The sequence below is a fragment of the Callospermophilus lateralis genome, chromosome 7 (genome assembly GCF_048772815.1).
Source record: "Callospermophilus lateralis isolate mCalLat2 chromosome 7, mCalLat2.hap1, whole genome shotgun sequence".
Taxonomy (NCBI): Eukaryota; Metazoa; Chordata; class Mammalia; order Rodentia; family Sciuridae; genus Callospermophilus; species Callospermophilus lateralis.
In genome coordinates this window covers 73,856,266-73,868,625 of record NC_135311.1, presented here as the reverse complement: position 1 = coordinate 73,868,625, position 12,360 = coordinate 73,856,266, and the positions used below count along the sequence as shown (strand labels likewise).

At 35.1% G+C, this 12,360-nt stretch overlaps 1 protein-coding gene across 1 annotated transcript in view; it reads right to left on the bottom strand.

The window, feature by feature from the left end:
• Positions 1-12,360, bottom strand: part of Col24a1 (collagen type XXIV alpha 1 chain) — a 367,698-nt gene that overhangs the window by 29,073 nt on the left and 326,265 nt on the right. Inside the window, exons 53-55 of the mRNA XM_076862570.1 lie at positions 9,474-9,509; positions 2,295-2,330; positions 2,163-2,189 (exon numbers count right to left, since the gene is read on the bottom strand). Of these exons, the coding sequence (XP_076718685.1) occupies positions 2,163-2,189; positions 2,295-2,330; positions 9,474-9,509 (99 nt within the window). The remainder of the gene's footprint in view (positions 1-2,162; positions 2,190-2,294; positions 2,331-9,473; positions 9,510-12,360) is intronic.

Genomic DNA, 12,360 nt, shown 5'->3' with positions numbered 1-12,360 from the left:
GTCTTCATATTGTCATGTAGATTTCTGCTCTACAAGTTTTATCCTCAGCAGGGGTATACTGCTACTTTCTCACACTGGATTCTGCAAGTTCCAGAAAGATTATATATAGGAATTTGTTTTCATATTGGTCAAGAAAACGAGAGAAAGGAAGACAAGAAGGAAACAAAGAAACTAACAGTTATTGAGTACCTGTACTTTGTCATGCATATGTATTTTCTAATTTAATTTTACTTATTATTCCTCAAAGTTTATATTCCTACTCATATTTTTCACATACCCTATTTCATTTTAGGAATATACACATTTTCCAAATAAGAGAGGGATATGAGCCCAAGTTTTCAATAAACATCTCTAATTTGACAATTAAATATAATTCTTTAAATATTGGACATGAAGAAGACTAAAATGAAAAAGAGTGGTTATCACATGAGGCAAGTTAATGCTGACTCTCTCCTGGATGGACTCCTGCCAGAGTGGATGAGTGTCATGGATCACAGAACATAGGTACCTGGATGTTAACACTACATTGCAGTACTACTCAGAGATTAAGCAGGCTTGACAGATGAAAAATATGACTTCCCACCTTGCTGCAGCATCATCCTCTGTAGTTCCTCCCTGAACCTGCTCAAGGCAGTTCTGCCAGGGCCAGCAGAATGAGCTCAACACACTAGCGTGGACAGCTCGGTCAGGTGTAGAGAATATTGACCTGGAAGTTCAAGCCCTCAGTCTTCTGAGACTTCCCAGCATTCAGTCACAGGAAGTCACTTACCTTCTTTGAATTCATTTTTCATCAGTATAGTGAGGACAGAATTCCAGGATCTCCTTACTATAGGGGTTTTGATACTTCATATAAAAATACTGTGTAAACTGGAAAAATCTATATTAATGCCAGATGCATGTTCATGAGAAAAGCTCTTGTAATAAATATCTAATTTAACCTAAAGAAAAAACTTGCTACTTCTTGGGAAGACAGCTATGATATATCAAAGTCATTATAAGGTGAGAAGGTCACTGATGAGCATACTCATAACCCAAGGACAAGGGGTAAGGGAAAAAAAGATAAATAAAGAGTGAATTGAAGATTTGAAGAAAGACATCCTATTAAGGGTCAAGCAGGGAATATCTATCAGTCAGATGGTCAGAAAAGCAAAGTGATTTCTAGAAATCATAGAGAAATAGGTCTCCTTTTTCCAAGTAGATAATCTTCCTCATGGCTCCTTGCTTGAAAGTTTATTTCTTGTCCCAATGAGAAACTAAGGGAAATGAAGAGTTCCTGATGCACTGAGAGTGGAACACAGTGAACAACCATCTAAATCGGATATCTAAATCGGAGATCTAAATGGCCCTACATATGAAATAATTATATGGAAGGCATAGGAATGACCATTGTTTGTGATAGTATAGTCAACAGTTGCTAGCTTTTGGACAATAAATGTGACCATGCACCAGTGTATTTGACCAGCAGGCTAAGAAATGGGATATGGATGAAGTTGGGGTTCAAGAGAGGCCTCTGGAAGGGAGAAGGACAAGAAAGAAATTGCTAACCATGAGAGTGGAGACAAAGCCTAAGAGAAACCAAACTTGGAACACCAGAGGCCAAGGGTATAAAGCTAAAGCAACAGAAGTGTTGCCTTAAAGATAAGGGCAGGTTAGGTAACAAGAAAATACATGAGAAGTCTGAGATTTTCTACATTCACCAGCAATTAAAAATTCATATAAAACCTAAAAAATGAGTAATTCTGGCTGGCAAGGGAAAGAAACAAAGCAAAACTGAAAAACACAACCAAATAACCCTTCCCAACAATAACAATAACAACAACAAATCTAAAAAGAAGAGCTATGTCCCAGAAGTAGGAAGAAATGGAGGGTGGTAGCATTTCTTTGAACACAGTATTAAAAAGTGTCAAATACTGTGTAAAATGCTTTACTTCTTATTTAATATTCAAAAACCACCCCAAAAGTAGGAGATACTATTTTCATTTTATAGATAAGAAGTCTGAGGCCTGAATTTCAAGTTAGCATATAGGTGGGCTAGCTCTGTATCAGCTAAGCAGAAGAGCAGAGAGATTCAAGGACAGTTTTAATAGGGAACTAAGAGAAGGAGCTTAAAAAAAGTATATGACATTCTAACAGAAAAAAAAAACTAAACCAAGAAAACTTACTTTTGGACCTGGTGCTCCAGGTGGCCCCTACAACATAACAAAATTTAAAAAATTATTTATTTAGTAGACATCCCAAACAAAGCAAGTTTATCTTCATCAATGGTTAATGGATATAAATGTAAATATACTCACTGGAGGCCCTGGTTGGCCTCTTGGGCCTTGGGGACCCTGAAAAAAAATAGAAACAAAGCATGATATGTATAAGCATGGCTTTTGGTTTGGTGTAAGCAAAATAACTTAGATTGAGCCTCTACCATTGCCTTTACTCATGAAGCAAGCCATATTATTCAAAATTGCTTTAATATTTCAAAATTCTTGCACTTAACTATCATTCATATTCATGAATGATATGTTTCATATGTATGTTCCTGTTTTATTGATATTATTAGAAACTAAATTTACTCATTTTAATAAACTATTATAAATTTCAACATTTAAAAATGTTAATATTGTCTAAGCATGTTTCTCCTGTTATTTCTACCTATCACCCACTTATAGTCATTAAAGGTAGAAACTTCAATGTTCTTAGACATCTCCTTTTTCTTCATATACTATAAATGGATACCCTCATTCTTTCAAAATACTTCTCCATCTTCATAGCAACTGTATTGGTTCAGACTGTAAACAGAACGTTTTTGTCCCCTTCAATTTAAAGGCTGAAGGCCTAAGCCCTGATGTGCTTGAGGTAATTAGGTCATGAGGGTGCAGCTATCATACATGAAATTAGTAGCTGCATAAAAAGAGATTTGAAGGAAGTGATCTGTCTCTTCTCTGTGAGGATACAAGAAGAAGGTGGCCTCTGCAAACCAGGAAAAAGACCCTCACCAGATATGGACTCAGCTGATACCTTGAGTTTAGACTTGTTCGCCTCAAGAACTATGAGAAATAAATGCTTGTTATTTAAGCCCCTAAACTATGGTAATCTGGTATAACTTCCGAATTTACATAAACATAATATTTTGCCTGTGCTTCTAATTAGACTTTTTTGACTTTATTTTTTCTGCTATGATAACTGCATTCTACTTATAAAATGGAAATCTAATAATCCCATTATTTAGTTAACTCATTCAGTGGCTCTGGATTTTTTAGAGAATAAAGTATAAATTTTTTAAGAGTTTGAATACCTATCATTTACTGAGATCTTACTATGTACCAAGTTATATTTCCATTTTACAAAAGAAAATGGAATAGTTAAGTTACAAGCAAATAAGGGGAAGAGGTAGGATTAAAATCCAAGTTAATTAAATACAAAAGTATAGACCAGGTGCAGTGAGTGGACCATGCCTGTAATCCCAGCTACTTGGGAGGCTGAAGAAGGTGGCAGGCCAGTCTGGGTAACTTAGACCCTATCTCAAAATAAAAATAGGAGTTGGGGTATAATTCAGTGATAAAGCACCCCTGGGTTCAATCCTCAGTACCAAAATAATAAACAAACAAACAAACAAAAATGAATAAATATTCTTGGTCATCATGCACCACTGCCTCTTATTAAGATTTGGTCCTTATTTTCATTTACCATCCCCTATACAACATCCATAACCAAATCTTTCAAGTTATGTCATTCACGTATGTGGTATTTCCTTGACCTGGAATACTCTCTATCTATCACCTTCATATGTTGAAGGTCCATTGTTCAGTAGTACTTAAACATGCCATGTCCACTTTGCTTATTCACTTGCCACCTCCCTTGTTTTCATCTACTTTTGCATTCTATGGAACAGATATCCTGGAAAGTCCCTAAGAACACTTAAAATATCTTAGTTAACTTTTCATTTTCTAGAAAAAGAATAGTGCCTAATAGTAGGTATTTGATAATTGTTATCAAATAACTGAGGGAAATGTTGATAAAATTAATTAGTATTGATTTAGAAATTAGAAATGTTTAACTATATATGTCAAATGTTATGCTGACGTTTTCAAAATGAAACAGCAACCATTGTTAAGGCCTTGTATGTTTGCTCAAAGTCAGCTTGTTAATGCTAAATATTGAGACAAACTCAGATTATTAGTTATAAGACGCAAATAAAATTTAATCTCCACCTGAGTTTTATGTAATTTTGACATTATATTATGACTTAATATTTTATTGCCAAAGCTGTTGATTTTTTTTTTAAATATTTATTTATTGTTTTAGTTGTAGTTGGACACAATATCTCCATTTCACTTGTTTATTTTTATGTGGTGCTGAGGATTGAACCTAGGGCCTCATGTGTGCTAGGCTAGCGCTCCACTGCTGAGCCCTAGCCCCAGCCCCAGCTGTTGATTCTTAACACACTGTGACAGCTAAAACAAATAACTCATAGTAACTTAAAAAGGGTAGAGTATTCCAACATGATTGCCTGCTGGACATTTCTTTTTAAGAGAGAGAGAGAAAAAAATTTTTAATATTTATTTATTTTTCTTTTAGTTTTCAGCGGACACGACATCTTTGTTTGTATGTGGTGCTGAGGATTGAACCTGGGCTGTATGCATGCCAGGTGAGCGTGCTACAGCTTGAGCCACATCCCCAGCTCATGCTGGACATTTCTTAGTTTGCATGGTTTGCGATTACAATCTCAAGCAGAGAATATATAAAAGTTGTGCCTCACTACTGAAATGCTGTAATAGAGATAGCCTTTTAAATATAAAGAGGTTTAGAGTGAACTTTGCTGTGTAAGTTTCTCCATTTTGGATCAACATTGTAAAAATGATAAACAGCTATAATATTTTACCCCATGTAGGATGTTTCTGACATTTGCAATATCTCACTGAGGTTTCAATACAATATCCCATATTTGACTGTGAAAGAGGAATTTATCACAGAAGAATGAAGAAAATATTTCTACTACTGATTTTATACAGTTCATTTTGGCTTAGTACTCAGAACAGGTTAATATCAAACAAAATACTTCAAACCCAACAAGACAGGGCAGGGCAACCCCAATGTAAAACTGCACAAAATAGGTCAAGTAGTAAAATGAAACAAAATATGATTCTAATAAGAAAGTTTTCATTAGTATTTTTTATTCCTCTAGTTAATACACTACTGAGAAGTGATTCAATTTTAAATGTACTATATAAAGCAGTTTATAATAGAATTAAGATGATTTCCTAAAGGAGAATCAAATTTACATGAATGGTTATGTTGGTTATTTGGCTGTAATGAAAACACTGCCTTTGAATGACAACAGATTCTCTCTTTTTAATTCCAGAATTTACATAAGATCTTCAAGTGACAGTTTATCATCAGACTTTAAAAATACCAATAAGTTTATGTCCTTAAACCTGCATAGATTAGTCTTTTACTTTATGTAAATCCTTTATGTCATTTCATTATATAACTTCCTTTATGAAATGTCACCTTGATTTAACTTCATGATCTCTACTTTGCCAGGCTCAGTTGCAGAGTTTCCCTTTTCTCATTTATAAATTGAGGAGCTTCCCTTGCAGGATATTTAAGCATCCTTAGTCTCTTCTTTGCCTACTGCAAGCCACTAGCAATTCTTTTATTCCCAGTTGTAACAATCAAAAATGTTTAGAGACATTGTCAAATGTCTCTTGTGGATAGGAAGGGCAAATGACTCCTTTGGTTTAGACTTAATTGAGAGTTTAATAATATTAAATAAGAGTCAGTAGGTAGTAATGTAACTAGGATGGAACCAGTGAGTTACAAAGCCTAGGACATGGCTAAATCAGGAATCTATTCTTCAAGCTGTCACATGAAGGGCTAGGCTACTCTTTTTTTTTTTTTTTGGTACCAGGGATTAAACTCAGTGGCACTCAACCACTGAGTCACATCACCAGCCCTATTTTGTAAATTTAGAGACAGGGTCTCACTAAGTTGCTTAGCGCCTTGCTGTTACTGAGGCTGGTTTTGAACTTGCGATCCTCCTGCCTCTGCTTCCCAAGCTGCTGGATTACAGGAGTGCACCACTATACCCAGCTGCTAGACTACTCTTGATACAGATTTTTCACCTAAATTGTTCTTAATCCTTATTTTTCTGAGAGGAATAATGATTTCTAGAGAAACAATTGCATGTGAACTGGGAGACCTGGACTCTAGTCATGCCTTTATGGAGCTCACTATCTCCCAAGGGTCTAAGCACAGAAACTAAAAATACTGTTTAATAAATAAGTTGTTTTACTTTTATCCTCAACAGTCACTTGTTTTTTTTTAATCTATGCTCCCTTTCATAAGGCAACATTTTAAATATTTGAAGACAACCGTTATGTTTCAATACTCTAAAACTTCTCTATTTACCAATAATGCTTGAAATATTTGTTGGATGCTAACTGTTTTACAATGCTAGCAGGTGATGGGTATACAGCATCAAACAAATAACAACACAGAAAACATCTGTTGGAGACTACATTCTAGTTAGGGGAGACATAATAAAAAATACATATTTAATATGCAAGGTAGCAAAGAAATGGGCTAAGGAAAGATAAGGAGTCTCAGGAAGATAGGAGCATTGTTATTAAACATAGGCTAGTTACAAAAGTCTCTCTGATAATAGGACTTCTAAGTAAAAAACTTCAGCACAGGTGCCAGGCATTGTACTAGTTCCAGGGGTGGGAGTAGGGCAGGGCCAAGATATCAGAAATTCCACCTTGAGTAACGTAAATTATCTTTAAGTCAAAACTTCAAGGTCAGTAGAAATAATGAATATAAAAAATATGGTAGAGAGGACACCTACTAGGTGCACAAGCCAGGAAGTGAGAGAGCAGAACAAGAAGAATATGATTAGGCTGCACAGTCTGGAAGAGGCTAAATACCCCAGATATTTCAACTGGTCTTCCCAGATCCTTTGCCAATCTAGGAGAGGTGTTCTCTGTGTTTCTCTTTGAGGGGATGGCCTGACTGGTGCTATTACTTGCTTTATTCTGGATGCCATATTTCTTTTTTCTTTTTTTGTACTAGGGATTGAACTCAGGGGCACTTGATCACTGAACACAACCCCAGCCCTATTTTGTATTTTATTTACTGAGTTGCTAAGCACCTCGCTGTTGCTGAGGCTGGCTTTGAACTCACGATCCTCCTGCCTCAGTCTCCTGAGCCGCTGGGATTACAGGCTTGTGCCACCATGCCCAGTTTGGATGCCATATTTCTACAAGGAAGACTGTAGTTACATTACATTGAGTTTGTAATCCATCATATCCGATCATTTTTTTTCCACATGAAATATTACAGGTACTTGAGGTATACTAATCCTCACAGAAGTTTATGTTCTAACCACAGAACTTGGAGAGGATAAGTCAGGAAGGCATGCAAAGCCAGAGAGGTGTAAAAACTGAGCTAATTTTAAAACTTCTGATTTTCTTTCTCAGTCCCACTGCCCCTGGGGATATAGCTTCCGTGTGTGTGTGTGTGTGTGTGTGTATGTATGTTCTTGCTTCCTGTTAATATTAAGTCTGCTGTGAAAATGTTGGAGCACATTTCTAGAAATTTAACACATCTAATTTAATGTTCCACTTGGAATTTTTAGGCTATCTAAAACTCACAGTTTCCCTTTTCAATTAATTAACATAACTGTAACATACTTATTCTGAATTCCAAGCATACTTCTATGATGAGAAAGAAAAATCTCTGGAGTCACTATGTTACCTCATCAGCTTTTAATCATGGCTTTCCTGCTATCTTAGTTTATTCTTATGGGCTTCAAGCACTCTAAATGTCTCTATAAGGTCATCATGGATCTCAGGCCACCAGAGATTTTAGGTGCTCTACCACCAGCACACTGTGAGGATAACCATAGGCCTGAGCATAAGCAATTCCATTTTAAAAACCCCAGTTTGAAACCTACAGTAGAGCACATCTCTGGCACAAAAGAGTCACTTTTTCCCACCCTGATAAACTCAGAGTGAAGCCTCTGGCAGGCTGTCCTCTGGATAAGAGGGAAAGATGAAAAGATCAGGGTGGGGACCACCAGACCAGATGTTTTAACCCCAGGGTAAATGATGTCACTCAGTGAGAAATCTGGTGGTAGCTGATAAGGATTGAAATGGGGGTCAAAAGTCCCCCAATTTTAGTATAAATAATAGAGCAAATGAACAGACATTCAGCTGGCCGATACTGATGCCCTTATGCTGAGAGCCTGTTGAGGACCTGGACTGACATCCCAACACTTTTCATTGTTTGCTGATCCTCTGCGTTTTCTGCACCGCTCTCAAACTCTACAGCCACATCTTGATCTTGGTGAGAGCTGCAACTTCTCCCTATGACCCTCTCCTCAACCAGCTGTCAGCTCCACCCCAGGAGAAGCCTGCCTTGGTTCCGAACCTGATCACCAAGGTCTGAGTGAATGTGTATCTGATGGACTTAAAGCCTAAGGCTTGAGACTTTTGATCTGACACTTGAACTTAGCATGCAGAGGGAATGTCTGTCATTAGCCTGTCATGATTAAGTGTTTTTGCAGTGCTTAGAATTAATTAATCTAAAATGGTTTGCTGTGAATTAATTAGTCTAGAATTGTTTGCTGTGAATTGATTATGTCTATTCAGTGCCTAGCATTAAGGATTGTCGTTTTCTTGATTAAGAACCTATAGAGTGAAATTGTATTGAGTGATTTGAGTAAATAAAGCATTAAAAAGGAAAGAAGTGTATGGACATTCTTTATTTCTCCCCCTTTTGCCCATTATGACACACCCCAACAACAACAACAAAGAGCAATTATGTGAGATAATAGATACGTTAATTTGCTTCACTATGATAACCTTCAAACTATCTATATCTATTGCCATGACATCAGGTTATACATTCTAAATATACACAATAAATTTTTTATTTAAAAAGTTCAACATGATCTTTTTGGGGAAGTGGTTCCTTTTCAAAGTATCTTCTTAAATTGGAAAATAGGGATATAGTGCAATATAAGCCATTTAGGTCCTGAACGTACCTTTTTCCCAACCTCACACCATGGTTTCTAGTTGGCTGAAATATACAACTAATTATCTGCTTCTGCTATGCAGCCCTGGTTAGTGCTGTCTGGCTATAGTGGGTATGTACCTAAAGCAACTTTGCAGCACTACTGTTGCTAGCATAGCTAAGATCTGAAGATGACCTATCTCTTTTGATGCCTGACAAAGCAAATAATCACTCCATTTCACACAGTTAACCTGGGGAGAATGTGATTGACAGGTTCTTCAACACATTTAGAGTTTATCAGATTTCACTGCAATATCCACATAGGTTAATTCCACTTCTTGACAACTACAATTTTATTTATCGGAGATATAGTAATGAAAAACCCTAACAAGGTCCTTGCTTTCATGGAGCTGACAGCTTCATGACAAGGGGTACTATAAATAATCACAAATTTAAGTTAAACTTACAGTTTCACCTCTAAAGCCCTTTTCACCTCTGGGTCCCTAAGAGAAGAAAAAAAATATACTAGTTCAGTGTTGTTGATATTTATATATTAAATATAGTTCAGGTTGTCTATAAAAACATTCTGTAAACTTGTTTTGTTAGTTTGTATACATTCTAGTTTTCTTTATCTGAGTAAAGCAATGCAAAGCAAAAACAAACCAAAACAAACCAATATAAAACAAACAAATAAACAAAAATCCTCCAAACTATTGATTCATTATACTATCTGCAAATTATCCCAATTGGTTGCACCTTAAAGTGACATTGGAATAAAGAGATACTCAATCACTCAAGTCAGGGTAGTGGATCTCATGACAATCATACAAAATAATTTAGAGGGCAGAATCTTGTTGTTTTTTTTTTTTTAGGATAAAATTTTATTCTCACAGTTTATTTAACCCTTTAGAGAAGTGAAATACACTTTTCTAACTGCATTATCATTTATTTGCAAAGTCACATATTTTTATTAGGTATTAGTGATTTATATTTTTTTACTGTTAAATGTTTTCTTTTGTTAAATTTTAATTTGTTATTATGACAGCAGAATGCATTACAATTCATATTACACATATAGAGCACAATTTTTCATATCTCTGGTTATACACAAAGTAGAGTCACACCATTTGTGTCTTCATACATGTACTTAGGATAATGAAGTCCATCTCATTTCACTGTCTTTTCTACCCTCATGCCCTCTCCCTCCCCCTCCCTACTTTTGCCCTCTCTAGAGTTCATCAAATTTCTCCATTCCCCCTACCCACTAATCACATTATGAATCAGCATCCTTGAATCAGAGAAAACATTTGGCATTTGTTTTTTTGGGGATTGGCTAACTTCACTTAGCATTATATTCTCCAATGCCATCCATTTATCTGCAAATGCCATGATTTTATTCCCTTTTTTTTAATGCTGAATAGTACTCCATTGTGTATATATACCACATTTTCATTCATCAACTGAAGGGAATCTAGGTTGGTTCCACAGTTTAGCTATTGTGAATTGTGCTGCTATAAACTTTGATGTGGCTGTGTCCCTGTAGTATACTGTTTTTATGTCCTATAAGGGAGAATCTTTATAAATTCAGGTTATATTCTGTTATTTGTTTCTCTCAGCCTTTGAAAACCCTGTGTCTAGGGTGCATTCCTTCTTCTCTTTCAGTTCCCTCTTTTGAATTCCATTCCATATATTTTGTTGTTGTATACATTTACATTAAGTTCAAAATATTTTGAGACTTCCTCTTTGATCTATGAATTATTCAGAAATATGTGGTTTAATTTTCAAGTGTTTAGAGCTTTTCATATTATCTTTCTTTTTTTGATTTTTTACTTTAATTCCATTATGGGCAGAGAACTGTATGACAACTTGTATGACTTCAGTTCTTTTTAGTAAACTTGTTTTTATAACCTAAAAGATCATATATTTTGATGAATGTTCAACATGTACTTTGAAAACAATGGGTAATCTGGTGGTGTTGAGTAGACTTTCTGCTTTTTCTGTGTTCATTCATGTGGAAATTACATATTTTATGGCAAAAAATGAGAAAAAACTATTTAATCTTTTCTGCAAACTGAATTTACACCTTCATATTATAATGTGGACACTCTTCCATGTCACTCTACATTCTTCTATATAATCATAATACTTAATATTTACCAATTACAGTATATTATTTAATTTTAATTTATGAGATTTTTCTAATTGCTTTCATTATTAACAGCACTGGTATAAGCAATTTTGTCCTCTGAAATTTTTGTTAAAATTCTCTTCCTGAAAGTCTGTTTGAAACTGCATGCATACCTGCAAAACATGGGCCAGTGAATCATGTTTCTTCCCATTCATGCCATATACTTTGTTTGCAAAGTAAAAATACTTCTATTATTTATTGTCCATTTATATCACTTCTTTTGTGTTTCCTGTCTTGTCCTAAATATGTTTTAAACTAGAGGATTAACTTTTAAAATATCTCTATGGTGTTTCCCCCCATCTTCTTCCTCTTCCAATCCAGTGTTAACAACATGGTACATATCTCTTTATACTTTTTTCTATTCAAATATTGACAAATACATTCGCATATGCATGGGAGATATTGGTCATATTTTATAATATTGGGGTAATATTATATACTTTTTGATATATCATGCTTTTCCACTTAATATATCACAAAATAACTGAAAATCAGCCAATATAGATGAAACTAATTCTTTTTAATAATTCTATAATATTCCATGAAATGATTAGATCACAGTTTCCTCAACCACTCAACCATTCCTGTATAAATGATCATTCACATGATTTCTTTCTTTTTTTTCTTTTGGTCAGTACAGTTTTAAAAATAAAAAAATCCCACTAAATGTAAAGCATGTCTATAATCCTAGAGGCAAGGGAGGCTGAGGTAGGAGAAGTTCAAGGCCAACCTCAGCAACTTAGCAAGGCTAAACAACTTAGTGAGACCCTGTCTCAAAAAATAATCCCTTCCCTGTCTCAAAAACAAAAACAACAACAACAAAAAACCACCTCGGAATGTAGCTCAGTGGTTAAGCACCCTGGTTTCAATCCCTGGTACCAAGACAAAACAAAACAAACAAAAACTGTATAAAGATTCCTTAATGTATTAGGTGCTTCTGTAACTTTGGGTCAAATTCCTCAAAAAGAATTGCTTAATTAAAGGACAAATGTATCTATATTTGAACAAATATCTTTCCATAAAGGCTGTAATTCACTTTAAACCAGTGGAAAATTAGAGTACTAATCTCCCTATATCTGCTTTGAGAGGCTAGATATAATTTGTGTTAGATATAATTAATTTGCATTTCTAACTTAAAAGTAGATGGTTCTCTTTTAAAATAACTA